This window comes from Dermacentor silvarum, chromosome 8 (assembly GCF_013339745.2).
Source record: "Dermacentor silvarum isolate Dsil-2018 chromosome 8, BIME_Dsil_1.4, whole genome shotgun sequence".
In the NCBI taxonomy this organism is placed as follows: Eukaryota; Metazoa; Arthropoda; class Arachnida; order Ixodida; family Ixodidae; genus Dermacentor; species Dermacentor silvarum.
In genome coordinates, this window is record NC_051161.1 from 157,193,654 (window position 1) to 157,208,781 (window position 15,128).

At 45.8% G+C, this 15,128-nt stretch overlaps 2 protein-coding genes across 3 annotated transcripts; one reads left to right on the plus strand and one right to left on the minus strand.

Moving 5' to 3' along the window:
• Nucleotides 1-363: 363 nt before the first annotated feature.
• On the plus strand, nt 364-3,056 carry LOC119462525 (uncharacterized). Its single transcript, XM_037723868.2, has 2 exons — nt 364-367; nt 1,999-3,056. Exons 1-2 carry the CDS (start codon nt 364-366, stop codon nt 2,958-2,960), a joined length of 966 nt encoding a protein of 321 aa, XP_037579796.1. The 3' UTR covers nt 2,961-3,056.
• A 982-nt stretch (nt 3,057-4,038) lies between these two features.
• LOC125947447 (uncharacterized) lies at nt 4,039-5,640 on the minus strand. Of its 2 annotated transcripts, XM_049672185.1 has the most exons (4): nt 5,297-5,640; nt 4,924-5,217; nt 4,689-4,862; nt 4,039-4,154 (listed from the first exon to the last, which is right to left on the minus strand). In XM_049672185.1, exons 2-4 carry the CDS (start codon nt 5,100-5,102, stop codon nt 4,058-4,060), a joined length of 450 nt encoding a protein of 149 aa, XP_049528142.1. In that variant the 5' UTR covers nt 5,103-5,217; nt 5,297-5,640; the 3' UTR covers nt 4,039-4,057. The 2 variants fall into 2 exon arrangements, with proteins under 2 accessions (XP_049528142.1, XP_049528143.1); XM_049672186.1 differs by having other exon boundaries at nt 4,924-5,640.
• Between the last annotated feature and the right edge of the window lie 9,488 nt (nt 5,641-15,128).

Sequence of the window (15,128 nt, forward strand, 5' to 3'; positions counted from 1 at the left end):
GCCTGAGTCGGGTCCAGGAGTGGGATCATCCATAGGCTTGGTACGGCTGGAGGGCTGTTTCAGGAGATGGCTATACGGTTTCAGGCTGTTTCATATGTAGCACCTATATAGTGCAGAGGAGTAGTAGATGTGCTTGGGCACCCAGTCTTGTTCGAAAAGTCTTGTTCGAGGTAGTGGTGTCGGCGTTGTGGGTCGGGAGTGTTGATGAGGACGACGTGTTGGAGGGTGTTGATTAGGGTGTCTGGCTTGGCCTCTTGGTGTCCGAGGCGGGCTGCTTGCAGAATCCCATCGCGAAGCGCAACGCCGTTCACGGTCCGAAGGTTGAGGCCGCCACGGGGACGGAGGGTGATTTTATGATCGGTGATGGGTAGCTTGGGGTGGCGTAGGGCAGAGAGTTGGGGCGGCCGGGGCCGGCTCCTCGCCAGAGCTTGAGGCGTAGATGGCTGCATACATTTTCGGCAGCGACGGAATTCGGAGTAGCGGTGGAGCGGGAGTTGCGAGTCGAGCTAGGATGAGTTGGCTAGGATGAGTTTATCCGGTCGTAGGGGACAAAGATCAAAATTTACCTATTTTTCTTTTCGGGTCTCCTCCGCGCCCCGAAAAGATGCAGGCCCGGTTTCTTGATGAGGTTGTAAGATGATTCCCGCCGAGTGTGTAGGTGCAGCCTGTCGTCTGCTGCTGATCTACAAAGCGGCGTGGGTAAGCACTAGCGCGACGACAGCAACGACAGCAAAATGCCGGGGTTTACCTATTTTTCTTTTCAAAGGGATTAGCAAAATTTTCGAACCCACGACTTTGTTTACATGAACCTACACAGACGCGCCTGCTAAAGGTTCCGCGCGCCCACGCATGTGCGGCACGGCTCGATTCAGAAAATCGCGCGCCTCGGCTGCCTCGCGTCGGCGCGCCTGGTACGCAGCGACGGCGCGGTACATTCAACTCTCAGTTAAGCAGAATTATACCATGCAAGAAAGTGCTTCTTCTTCACTTTTTGTGCTGATCTAACAGCTCCAAAAAGATAACAATTACGTTTATAAATATCGAAGGATTTTGAAGCACTGCCAACAACCAAATACGAAGTGGCGTCTGCCAAGGTGTAAACAAGTGAGGCCAGTGAGCGCGCGCTGTCGCGCGTATTTGTGGATGCAAACCGCCATTCCTCGCTAGGCGCGGCAACCGCAAGGCGCGTAGACGCGAGCTTACGCGCGTCCGCAAGCGTACGTGTGGTCTGGGCTTAACACTCCTCCGTGTACCCGCGCTCTTGCTCGGGGCGGTGCCGCCGCCTACGAGCAGAAAAGAGAAGTACTGCATTATGACACTAACGCGCACCGACAGTGAACGCTTCGGTGGTCTCAGCACTACAACGCCTCGATGCCAGCATTCGAAGGGACGCTGGCATCAAGAAGCACTACCAACGCCACCTAGGTGGCGTTCACCGTACTCAGCACAGCGGAGCGTGGCCTCCGCAATTAGCTCTCAAAATGTTTCTGAAGTTGATCGCGGAGGCTGCAATTACGACGCGCTGTACGCGCTGATTTGACTCGGTGACGATTCAGTTACGTGCTTTGTCTTGCGCGTTGTATTAGTGTGTCAGTTACGTGCTTCGTCTTTCGCGTTGTGCTAGCGTGTGCAGCGTAGTGCAGCTTCCATATGCACGACGGTTGCTCATGGTCATCGACGTTGGTAGTCGTGATGGAGGAGACGTGCCACCAGGCATCAGCGTGGGTGCATCAACGCCTAAGGGCGCTTTAGCCACAAAACACCAATAGGCATTATATATCAATGTGCAATAAACATTACACTACTTCTGTGAAGACACGTTTCACTTTCGTGTTCTATACCGATTCCTATATAAGAGGGATCAACCACATTTTTATTTATCCTGTGCGGTCCACAAACCTGCTGACACGGACAACGAAATGGATGACCTCCACGTTGTTATGGAACTTATAGAATCTGAGAGCGAAGACGAGGAACTCGACGCAGTGTTGTGACAAGTCGGTGCTGAACTTGCCCGTAGCGATCGCAATCGTATTCCAAGATACTACGAGGAAGTTGTGGCCAGGTATTTTGATTACGAGTTCAAGCGCCTTTTTCGGCTCTCCAGAGACACATTTAAAACCCTTGCGGAGCGTTTCAAGTCGTCTGCCTTTTTCCCAACGCCTCGGGGAGGTCGCCCACAAATAACCGCGGAGAAAACGTGCCTGATTGCTTTGAGTTATTTGGGTACTCAGAACAGTATGTATAGAATTGCTGATACCTTTGATGTGTCTGAGTCATCAGTGTCTCTGTGCCTCAAAAGGGTTCTGGACTTCTTATTCAATATCAGCGAAGAAGTGATTGCTTGGCCTAGTGATCAAGAGCGGGCGAATATCAAAGCACGCTTTCTTGCTAGAAGCAACGGCAAAGGACCGAGAAACACCATAGGGCGTGTTGACGGCTGCCACATTGAAATCCCTCACCAGAAGGAGTCCCCAGCATCATACTACAACAGGAAAAAATTTCCTTCGATCGTTCTGCAAGGGATCTGCGACTCAAGCAGCCGTTTCATCGACGTTTTCGTTGGCTATCCCGGCTGCGCACACGACGCGCGCGTGCTGAAAGAAAGCCCCATCTATAGTGTAGCAGAGACTAAGTGTGCTAACGACTACTTGCTGGGGGACGCGGCGTATCCGCTTCTCCCATGGCTGATGCCTCCGTATAAAGATAATAGGGCAACGTTTGAGCGCTATAAGCGGAATTTCAACAAGATACACAGCCAACAACGTGTGGCAATTGAACATGCATTTGGCATTCTGAAACAGCGTTTCAGAGGGCTATATCTTGTAGACGCAGACTCAATCGACCAGTGTTGTCTGATTGTACTTGGAGCATGCGTGCTATATAACTTGTGTAGCAGTAGCATTGACATGCTAGGTGACTGCGAAGACCCCCCCCAGGGAGGACAACATCGAAAATGAAAATGACGGAGCCATCACAAGCACTGCAGCTATTAAGCAGATGTGCGAGCTTAGACGCCAGAATATTTCTGAGACACAGTGCTGAGAGTACACTTTTCTCAACGGAACTTTGCTTTCTGCCATATTCTGCCCACTATAATTTTGTTTTGGATGTTTTGCACTGTTTCAAGCCTTGCACCTTCTGTTTGTGTCTGAGTTGTATAAATGCCAGAAAAGATTTGATGAAAACAAGGTGTTTATTTTCTTGCTTCATATGCGCTCACAAAGCGCTCCAGAAGGGCCATCTTCTGTACATGTCGCGCTGCCCTATTTGTTTCTATTTGGTCCAGCTTTTGCAGCAGCTGCACCAAGGGCGGGTCCTTCTTCAGCTTGGCTCCACGTGGCTCCACCTGTGTGTTTTCGACACTTGTGGTTGGGCTAAGCACCGCTTCTGGGGCCTGCGTTGTATCCTGCAGCTCCCTGCAGCAAATGTATTGTTCGTTAGCAGAACTACACTTTAGAGAGACAGGCTTGCCTTGCGGCATGCCTATTGCTCCAGATTGGTATGATAAAAAATGAATTGTGCACAGCACATGACAGATACCACAACAATCAAGACTAAAGTATGTCAATGAGACCACAGGGGCGGTATTCTGTAAGAGTCTACCTAGTGAACTGTCTATTTTGGCTGCCTCGGATTGGCTGCTGCTTGACGTGCAGGAAGAAGACTGGCTGGCACCTTCCTGCACATCAAGCAGCAGCCAATCAGCGACAGCCGAAATGGACAGTCCACTAGGTAGACTCTTACAGAATACCGCCCCAGTGCTTTGTGCATTCATTGGCACAAGACACTTGGGCAGTGTTAGTGCATGGGCCAAGAATGCAATAGCTGAAGAGATGGTAGTCGCTGTATGTTCAGTGCGGGCATTGAGGCTCTGCTTTCTGAAATAAATAGCCTGTAAACACAGATTAAGTGGGCTATGTCATCACATACACTGCATGCATGGCACTAGTGTTCACCACATTCATTTTATTTTAAATAGGAAATGTTCATTACTAGTTACATCAGGTGACACACAGGATGCAACACAAAAGTTGCCACTTTTATATAACCATGCTCACCTCTCCCTGCTGTCTGGCACAATTTTGCACCCCTGTGCATATGTCACTACTGGACTTATGTGGTGCTGTTTTTCCATAAAGTCCTGCAGGTCTCTAAAAAGTTAAATGCAAGTGGCACCAGAAATTTAGTACACCAGTAAAACGTGAATTTGTACAAGCAATACTTGGCATATTGTAACAACAACAGAGAAAGCAAGTTTCTACTTTTTAATTGCTTTTTATGCCCTTATGCATATGCCAGTGCAAACAGTCGCCAGTAGTGAGAAACATTGGTGTCGAACAAATCACTTAGCCAAATTGCACGCATGGCTTGGAGAAAGCGTAACTGCGTACAACCGTGGTACAATTTCCTGTAAATTGAACGATACACTACTAGAATAAGATCTTCTCTGAAGCTCACACTCGTTAGCATTGCATGCTCAGACATTTTTTAATGCTTTAGTATAAAGTATTTCAGGGACTCGCCTGGAAACAGCCAGTTTTGTTACTAATTTAATGTACACCGCTGTGAGTAAAGCGTTCTTTCAATGGACGTGAATCATGTGCAACACAGACGTCAGGTGTTAGCTGAACTATGCACTAGCATACGAGATCATGAATAAAATAAAAGCAGCACTGCGAACTCACCCCTCAAAACTGCACTCGGCAGCTCCGCTTCCAGACTTGTTATTATTAATCCGAACTTTTTTATACGCCCTCTCCAGCGATTTCCACTTGTTGGTGACTTGAATCACCGTTATGGTGCATCCGAATTCTTCGTTTAATGCATCTGTTATAAACAGCATCAGCTGCTTTTTGTTCCTGCGCGCAGAACAATACAAAATGTAACGCAAATACAAACAAATAGAATGCTAAGCCTCACCTTAGTCCCCCCTTTTGCCCGATGCGGCCGAAATGCTCTTTATAGCATTCAATGAGAAACTTAGTTCTCCGGCCACTCCACAAAGCTTCTTCAGAATCGCGATGCGGAGACGGCATGGCTGCACACGGCACGGCAGCTGCGGCAGCAGCTTCAGTGGTCGTTGCGTGGCGTCTCCGCATCGCGAAGTAGCGGCTTTCGGCAGCTCCGTATTTGTATGGCTGTTCTGCAGCTCCTTGTCCGAACAATCGGCGGCAAAACCGCTAGGTGTGCAGAGTACACGCACCCGTCTTCCATCTGCAAGAACAATGGAATAAATGTCGCCACTTCATACAAACCATGCTATTACGTTTACAGAGCATAATGGCAAATTTACCTGCTGTAGTGTACAGCTCGGCGTCTCCGTCATTGACTATCACGCCAAGTTCATCTACGATCGGGAACAATTGCGTGCGAACGCCGTCGATATCCACAAACATCGCCATGGTGTCGTCTGCACGCGTCTGCGATGGCGCTTCGATGGATCGTTCGTGCGGCTGCACCTCGTCGCAGCAAGGTTCAAAGGTGCGCTGCACCGCGGCGACACCTAACCTCGCACCCCGCGCAATCGAGGACGAGAGTTCAGGGGGCGCCGCTGTACCTCGGAGAATCGAGGGTTTAGGTGCAGCGCACCGTGGATGGGTGCAGAAGGTGCAGAGAACCTTGGCTGAATCGAATACACCTTAAATTTGTCATCAATTCGAGCATTTTTTACGCGTTTTTACTCTTTGCCGTCGGCCATTTTTGGTAGCGTCATTCGGCCACGCCGCCGACTACAACTACGGGTTTTCGCGTAATGGGGCATATAATGCTTTCGCATTAAAAAAGTGGAAAGGAATCGGCCCCAACACGGAACCTTGCGGCACACCAGACGTAGCAGCAACATCATCTGAGCAACTCCCATTCAAAACAACTCTTCGACTTATACCTGTGTCACACGGGTACATTTGGAAGGCCTTCCAGTCGATGGCCTTCGAAACGCCACAACTCTATCGACTCGAAGGAGTTGTCGCGCTGCTACACGGCACTTTTGAAAGGCCGTTGAGTGGTTCAGGCGTTTCTCGCAAAATTGTGTGGCGCTGCGGATCTTTATTTTCGTTTTCATGTAACAAAAAGTTAAAGAACATTAAAACCACTTAAAAACGCTATAATTTATTTTATGTTGCGAAATGGCGGCGATATGACGGAATCCGGCAACACATGGAGTAGAGGGAGAGTGTACTAGACTTCATGGAGGAAGGAATGCACACAGGCACGTCGCTGTTGTCGAGAGTATGTGCAGTTCGCACATATGAAGTGGCGAAAATAGTTTATTGAATAATTAATAACACTCATGTATAGTATTTTTAGAGCATTTTGGTTGGATTTGTTCTTTCTAACCGTGAGTACGAGCACACTGTGAACGAGACGGCATGTTCGTGCTGTTTCCGCTTCCGTTGCTCAAAGGCCATCCAGATTTCAATAGAGCTGTAGGGTGCTCCGTTCACTCGATAGACTATTGACTCGGCGGCCTTCGAAACCGCACGTGTAGCAGCTCGAACTTGACCTTTCAGTCAACTGACTATCGGTTGGAAGGCCTTCCAAACGCCCGTGTGACACGGGTATTACTTACTTAACAACACGGAGTTACAGCCTGTATATTCATAAAAGTATTCACGTGTTCATAGTACCGCTAATCTTACCTGGCATATCGACATTAGTGACACTGCGGATCGAACTGCGGTTCATTCACGTGTTCATAGTACCGCTAATCTTACCTGGCATATCGACATTAGTGACACTGCGGTTATTGGCTCCTGTAAACTTATAATGCCACCATCCTCTCTCATGTTACTATAGAAAACACTTATAGGAACAAAATTTGAGTATACATCCAATGTGTATTTATTGTATTTATTACCTCATTAGAACTCAAGTTTACTCCACTCGTTTTATATGTTCAACTTATGATCGAATAGCTACTCTAACCCCAAATAAAGCTAAAGTTGAATTTGTAACCCGTAAACTGATACAGTCGAACCCGGATATATCGAATCTGAAGGAGATCACAAGAAGTTCGTTATATAGGTAATTCGGTATATAAAATAATAGGCCCTCAGGTAAGCGGTGGCTTACCGGTTAGTGCATCTGAGAGCCGCTAACTTACTGCACGCAACATGGGGAAAAAAAGCAAGCACACTTTATTTACCCGCAAAAAAAAAAAATGCTGGTTCACTTTCAACTTCATTGAAAAGTCCAAGCTGATTCTTTCTTTACACTTGTAGCGGCCATCGCTTGCGGAAAATAAACTCGTGAATAGGCACTCAACCCACACTACGACGCCTCCAAAATCGGATAGAAGGAATGTTGACGTTCGAGGTAGCATGAGGGCTAGCTGAACAGCCTGACGGGGCTCAACTGACTGCACTATCTCTTCTCCACCTCCAGGTGCCAGAATACCTCAAAGTGTACAAAGGAGTGCACTATGAGGTCTTCTGCGTGGCGCCGCGTTCGATATATCGATTGTGCTGGTGAACGAGCGTTCTTTATACGCGTGCACCAGCCCGATACAGTTTCATTGAATTTTCAAGGGGATTTTACAGCTGTTCGATATACAGAATAATTCGTTATAAGTTGGCTTGATATATCCGCGTATGACTATATCTCCGTCACCATATATATGGCATCGTATTGATCAGCTGTACAAAATACGTATCAGATTTAGTCACATTAACTTCCTTCAGCTCTTTCTGGCCTCACACAGCCCTTGAATGGTATCGCCTCCCCAAAGAAATCATAAAGAGTACAAATAAACGCAAGTTTCATGCAACATCAACTACCGTACGTTGTGTAATCTGAATTTGTTAATTACTTACTATGTTCCTTTTAAATTCTTTGTAAGGTCAGGTAATATGGTATAATTGTAAAGCTGCCTTCGTCGTGCGCACTGAACTTTTTTCCACGTACCACCAGCTAAAATTATATGATTAGAAACTTACTTTTTAATCATTGCATTATTTGTTTAGCCTGCTCAACCCACTTCCTTCCGTAATGCCTTCGAGTGCTGACGGCGCAAATAAATAAATTATTAAACTGTAAAAAATATTTCTTGGGTGAGAGGTGGTAACCTCCGGCAATGTTTAATCATCATCATCAGACTATATTTATGTCCATGGCAGGACGAAGGTTTCGCCCAGCGATCTCCAATGACCCGTATCCGGCGATGTATAAAATATGCGCATTATTTAAAGCTACATAGTTTAACACTACGTAGCTAAACTCAGTTATTCTTCTGAAATAACTAGTCAGTTGTTCCTCTTAGCCGCTTATTTTGTCTGTGCATGAAAGTCTCTCGTTTTATTTGCTCAAATGACAACCTAATTAACGAGCTTTTGAAACTTATATCGCTTTGGTACATAAGTTGCTATGTGTTTTTGGACTCACGCGCTAAAATAAAAAAAACGTACATTGCTTTATAAATGCCGTGAATGAAATTGCTGCGAAAAGACAAAGCCGTGTAATACATTTGAGCTTTTCATTACATGCCTATAGCCAGGAAGTTTATGCAACCAAATGATTGTGTATTATTACATTCTCAAATTCCTACGGCATTTCCCCTATGTGAAGAAGCCAGTTTAACTTTTAAATGATTCACAATTCGACTTTGTGATGTTTCGACCATACATATATTTGATAGATAGAAATGTGCATGACCAATAGGAACATATGTAGGAGGCAAAAATTCTTAGCAAATTTTGCAAAATAATCTGTGTTTACCAACTGAACAGCATATTTCTACCCTGGAACAGATAGGAAATTGAAATGAATCACATGCATAAAAGTTTGCAGTGCGAGTATTATGAAGTACAGTTTCAATTTTATTTCTTTCAATTTATGATATATGATAGTTGATGTGATGACTTCAATTTCCTGTTTTATGTTTAGGCTACTGACACTGCACAAACTATATTTTTTGTCATAACACGGAATACAGGCCCAGAGTGCGGCTCATAAACACATCGGGATAATGAGGTGTAATTTGTGGATACATTTCTCGCTATGGGTAATATAGGAGCCCCTTTCTCGCAAATATGTCTTGGTTGAGAGCGCGTGTGCTGAAAGTAGACTGATTGTCCGCGCTTTCCGTGCAGCTACCGAAGCGACTGTGACAGCCTTTCGCTGTTTAAAGGTTTAAGCCTTTCGATGCCAAGCGCCTGAAATATACACAAACAACGCGCTTGTCCAGAACCAGAAAGGTCGCAAGCATCATGCGAAGGGAGGGATTACCCTTGTACGGGTTAGTTGCATCCTTGAGCAAAAAAGAAAAACCGGGGAGTGACAAGTCATTTTTAACGACGGGCTGTCGCTCTTATCGTTATCACAAATGACGACTTGCGGCAACGTACTGCGCTTTGTCGGGAAGCTGTTGTGGTTCATTCTTTAGAAAGGGTATTTATTTTTTTCCGCAACATAACTTACGTCATCGGGGCAGATTTTAAAACATAAAGGCATAGAGAAAGAAATTCAACAAGAGGGGACACTCGGCAAAAACTGGCAACAGGAAACACGTCACCATACGTCACGCTCTACTTTTGACACCGAACGTTAGCTGCCGCGAGCATCGAAAAAAAAAAGAAAGTGAACTTAAGTTAACAGGTATTCATTTATTTTTTTAATTCTTTGCAGCGAAAACTAAAACGTTTTGCGTATAAATGAACTTAAGCTTTGCGACTCATTTTCCTTGCCTTACCTAGCCACAGGTCAATGACGCGCCAGATACATGCGTCATCCGCCAGACACTCCCCCGAAGCCAGCGAGGATGGCTGCGCGCGCGTTTGAGCGCTCGCGCGCGGCGACCCGTCTGTCTCATTCTTTTTTTCTTTTTTAAATGTAACCTGGTTTATTGGGCTCTCGGCGTATTCTTGCGTTCCTTCTGCACTGGGACAAGACACCACTGCACTATTGGACTACGGCAAGGTGAGAAATCTTGTTTCACAGTCTACGACGCAATTAGGCTTACGGCACGGGACCGAGACTTAAGACGCAGTTAGCGAAAAACAGCTCGGCCATCCTGGCGCAGTTAATTTGAGTAAATGAATCGTGCTGAGACATGTTTCCGACGCTTCCTAGGGGACTATTGTAACTTATTTCGGTTTTTGAGCCACACTGGCCGCACAGGGCGCCATGCCGCCGTTAGCGAGAACTCAGCCGTGGTGTGTAGTCTAGTGCATCTTGCTAGGAGAAGTTTGTGCCGCTTTCTCTGACGCCAGACATTACTGAAAAGTAATTTCGTCACTTTCTGGGGTACTTTTGAGGCACGCTGGCCGCACAGCGCGCTGTGACGCAGTTAGCGATAAGCAGCTCGGCCGTGGTGATAAAGTTAGTTTGGCGTGTAATGAATCTTAGAGGGACAAGTCTGACGTTTTTTGTGGCTCCGCAACAACATATATTTTCTTTCGGTACTCACGCCTGTTGAAAACGCGATGGGCGATTGCCAAGAGTGATAACATGGGGTGTGCTGCTGGCGCCGGCAGAACGCGCGAACGACGAACATATCAGAAACTTGTAATTCGAAAATTACGTCTTCTAAAGGACTGAAAAAAGGCATTGCACTCACGCATTTGTCTTGAGTGCCTGTTGCGTCCGTCTCTGTGTATGTCGCGTACCGTCGCGTTCGCCCGAGGCCAAGTTTTGGAAACGCGAAGTCGCTCGTGTATTTGTGCTTCCAAAGTGCAGGAAATAATGCCCGGAAGTTGGGGAACGCTTGGAAATCAGATGTTTTCATATATGTTTGGAATGAGTCGGGTATTTTCTACGCCATGTATGTAAAAGCGAATTGCTTTTGTTTGTAATGCCGCCCATTCACCGCCTTCGCACGTTTCGCCTCGCAGTATTCCTATGTCTAAATACCAAAATGACTCATGCTTGTAACATGCTGTTACGTGCTTGCAAATGTAACATGCTTGTAATTTACTTTTTTTTCAGCTGGTACCGTCCGGTGGAGCTTCATACAGGAACTACTGCCTTACCTGCTGGTGTCACAACGTTGGATGAACGCACGAAAAGCGCGGAACGAGCTTTTATAGAGAGCAAAATAAATATTTCCTCATTGCACTAAAGGTCTTGCGTCTACTTTGTGAAATTGCACGTGGCACAGATTCTATGGGACTTTACGAGATCGTTCGCAATCATTTTTACTAAGTAATAAACCGATTCTGCACGAAGAGCAAAAAAAAAGGAAAATGGGGGGGGGGGGGGGCGCAGCCGGCGTGCTAGGTTGCGTTCAAAATACGCGCGCCCAAAACCGAAACCGGAAGTGATGCAAGTGATCGACACCGACCGCTTGGCTCGCTGCAGTCAATTCGGCCGCTGGGCCCTATGGGAGTGTCCCCTCTTGTTGAATTCCTTTCTCTATGATAAAGGTCTTGGGTCAGGCGGTGGTACCTAGGTGACATGAACGCTCGAGAAAAATGGACTTGTACAGTCACTTTCTTTTGGAAGCGCTGATAATGTTGTAATTTAAACCACAATAGCACTTCGTACATGGCATTTTCCTAACAGCTTAACAGAAGGCTAATCAGTCCTCATATTAATAAACTTATAACTTTTTACCAGAGACACTCTCAGATGACTTCAATATATTTACAATAAAGGGCTCCATAATTTCCACCATGGCTTTACGTAGGTACGTTGGCGCACTTCATGTAATAATCCCAGTCAGCCTACTCACATATAGCGCATTACTAATCACATCTACCATGGCCTCGGCTACATCCCAAGAAGCAATTTCCTACCTATTTTGATTACTTAAGACTCGGTAGGCTTAAGACAGGCCAAAATTCGAATATGAATGCGTAGTATGGAATTAGTATGGAACCTACAGTGATCTAGAACGTATGCATTACACTCGAGTCTGTCCAGAATTAGACAGTAACATTCATTTACTCTGACTATTCATCTATCATCAGTGTTAATAAACTAAACGCATGCTGTGCCGATCTTTCCCCCCACCTCACCCCAAGTTCAGCTGGGCGCAGGCTACCACCCTGCGTCTGCTACAAACAAATACGTACCCTTCACTCGCCCGCCTCCACCTTATATTCCATGAAGTCTACAGTACACCCAACTGCCGGTGCTGTGGCACTCACCCGGCTACGCTTTCGCATGTGCTGTGGGAGTGCCCAGCACTGTACACATACATTAACACCACGACCCCCTCGTCGAGCTTGCGTGAGGCTCCGCGGAGCTCCGCCCTCGACGACCAAACCTGGGCGACCCAGCACGCCCGTGAGGCGGCGGTGAGGCAAGCCCTCGACGTCCCATCATGGGAGGCTTAGGCCCGGCCACCATAAAGTGCTGGCTCTACAATAAATGTTTATTCCTCCTTCTGAGCTTCTATCGCTAGGTTTGCGTCGTGAAGTCGCCTGAGCTTGCACAAGTTCTACAATTCGACGCTCCAATATCCCATCACCAAGGGCTCGGCGCTTGTCATCACGAATAAGCTAAAAAGCAACCTCGCCTTCAGAACGTATAGTCAGCGTCACAAGATTTCGTACCCCGGAAGGTGAAAAAATATTTATATTTCTACGCCTTAGTCGCGCATCGTAGTATTCGGATTTACAGTGTATACTGGTCTAGAGTAAACAAAACCAAAGTTTTGCATAGTTTTACTGGCTGCGGGGTAGCTGCGTTGAAAATGAACTTATTCGCAGAACCTCGGCCGCGTAAACTTTTGGCGGCGACTGTGCGATTGAACACCTGCATTTTCTTTATTCTGCACACAATTTTTTTAATGAATGGCCTTCCAGCCAACGTCATGCAGTGCTTACACCTGGTTAATTTTCAGGACAGCACACTCAGACATGACTTATTAAGTAGAAGAACTGAACTATTATGTAGCACGTCATTATTATCGCCAATCAGGTGTAATAAATATGTAAACAAATAAAGGATAATAACATTGCCTATGAAATTTTACTAAAATCTCAAGACTACTTCAAAACTTCGAATGTTCGTCTTGTGTACGTCCCTATACTTTTTAGGAAACTGAAAGGGAGAAATTCAAGGGTGAAATTGACATCTCTTGTGGCACCATGGCAGAAAAGGGAAGGTGTAGCTTAGTGGGCCCATATGAAAGGATCAGCTGCGATTGTGCTACTCACGCACAAGGAACGACACTTTTGCATTTTTTTACAGGCAGTAAAGTGATAAATGGTGTCCGTGGACGCTGGAGTGATCATGGCAATACCACCGTACCGATATGGGTGATAAACGATTCTAATAAGGGAACATTTCTGCAAGCCTCATGGTCCTTTCTCATGTTTCTTCAATTGTCCAAACACGTTAAATTTACCGCAGGAGAAAATTCTTACAGAATTACTGAAGAATTGTACCAGTAATTATATCATGGGGCTGCGATCTGATTCAGCAATAGAGTTAGTTAAGAACAGAACAGCAGAATGCCATAGGAACTTTGGTGATTCTAGCCGAAAAAAATGTTTTCTTTCAACGCTTTGTGGGCATAACTCAAAAAGGGTGTGGTCTGTGATTGGAATACTTCTCTATTTTTACACGACAAACTACATTAACACGCCCCGGTGTCTTTTCGCATTATTTCCAATACTCCTCTGCGCACGTCCTGGTAAAAGGATATAAAGACCTTTAGTATTTCGGGAATTTCGTGAAGGTATAAGGGAATGGTTCAAATGATAAGACACGTGCGCTGCATATTGAGGATAGAATGTTTATGTTTCGAGGTATTGGTTTGTACTAAGCAAAAAAGCTTGTGAAATAATTCGGACAGCCTTCATTTGCACCGAAGATCCGGTACGCAAAAATTCTGCTTTGATATAATGCAAATATACTCAGTCAAATAGCTTCTGTATTCCTTTGTAAGAATACTACGTCTGGGGCTGCAGCCAAGTTTTCTACTTCTGCGTCTTTTAATTGCACTCACGGGAAGCTATTTATTTTTGTGGTACGTTTCAGGCTGAACAAAAGTCGCACAAACACGCCTTTCCATGACATAGCTGAATAGGCAAAAATATTTCTTAGCAATGTCTTCATAAATGTTTGCCTTAAGAAAGAAATCAACTTTGAAAACACAAAGTTGGGTTTATTGTCTAAAATACATTACACCTAAAGTGCAAAAGAAGTTTGGAAGCACGTTCGCATGTTCACGAAACCAGCCAGCTATTTTTTTAGGAAGACGTTGGTACAGTAGAAAGAAACGGAACAAGAACCGCAACTAAATGACCTGCGTTTCGGAATATGCCATCTAGCGGGAAACGGCGAAACTAAGCAGCGACAAAGTGATAAAAAAAAAATAGCGGCGCCGCTGGCTTCGAACCTGCGAACTGCCAATCGTGGTATCAGCGATCCTAAGCGGTGGTCGCGCCGAACGCTCGGCTATCGGTTTGTGTGCTGCCGGAGGCAAAAACTAGGTTTATATACGTACCACAATAAATTCTGCGACCTTGTTATGAAAACTGCGATTTTGGAACGACTTTTTTGCCATTTCAAGAGTTGCTGCTGCAACTAGCTGAAAGCCGAGTCATTGAAGTTGATAAATCCCCAATAATACGTCGATCGATGCAATAGGCTCATCGCAAATTGCTTTTTACTGGCCAAAAAGCCTCCAAAATTTGGCCTTTTCCATAGACTCCCATACTTCGAACTTCGCCCGCAATTTGGAACGGGTTTTCTGTCGTAAGTAATGGTACCGCTTGCATGAGATGTCGGGATAAGCTCCTAGAGCCTATTTCCACGGTAATATTTTGAAATATGGCTTCTATGATTAGTTATTTGGGAAAAACGACGCTCTCCCATAGAAAATGCAGCATGTTTTCACAGGCGGCCGCTAGAGGCGCTGTTCGGCGATGTCCCAGATTCCTGGTATTGTTTAGAATTGCGGAGGGGATGCCGTCAGGGCCGCAGGATAGGGAAGGCTTCAAGTGCTTAAGGCATTCGTGGACAAGCTCTTCATCAAACAACACCGCACTAGATGTAGGAACCGTCGTGTGCTGCTGACTGACATCAGCGTTGAAACCTGCATCTTTATATAAGGAAGAGAAATGGGCTGCAAAACAATCCGCGACTGCTTGGACTTCTGCTCCTCTAGAGTCAAGTAAGTGAAAACCCTCTCCATGCTTATTGGAGCGCTTACGGACATACTTCCAAAATTCTGCAGG

Coding starts and splice junctions, on each gene's coding strand:
- LOC125947447 (XM_049672185.1), bottom strand. CDS start 5,102: ATGCGGAGACGCCACGCAACGACCACTGAAGCTGCTGCCGCAGCTGCC. Junction 4,863..4,923: donor GGGCAAAAGGGGGGACTAAG/GTGAGGCTTAGC, acceptor TTCTGCGCGCAG/GAACAAAAAGCAGCTGATGC. Junction 4,155..4,688: donor GCCGAGTGCAGTTTTGAGGG/GTGAGTTCGCAG, acceptor TTAACTTTTTAG/AGACCTGCAGGACTTTATGG.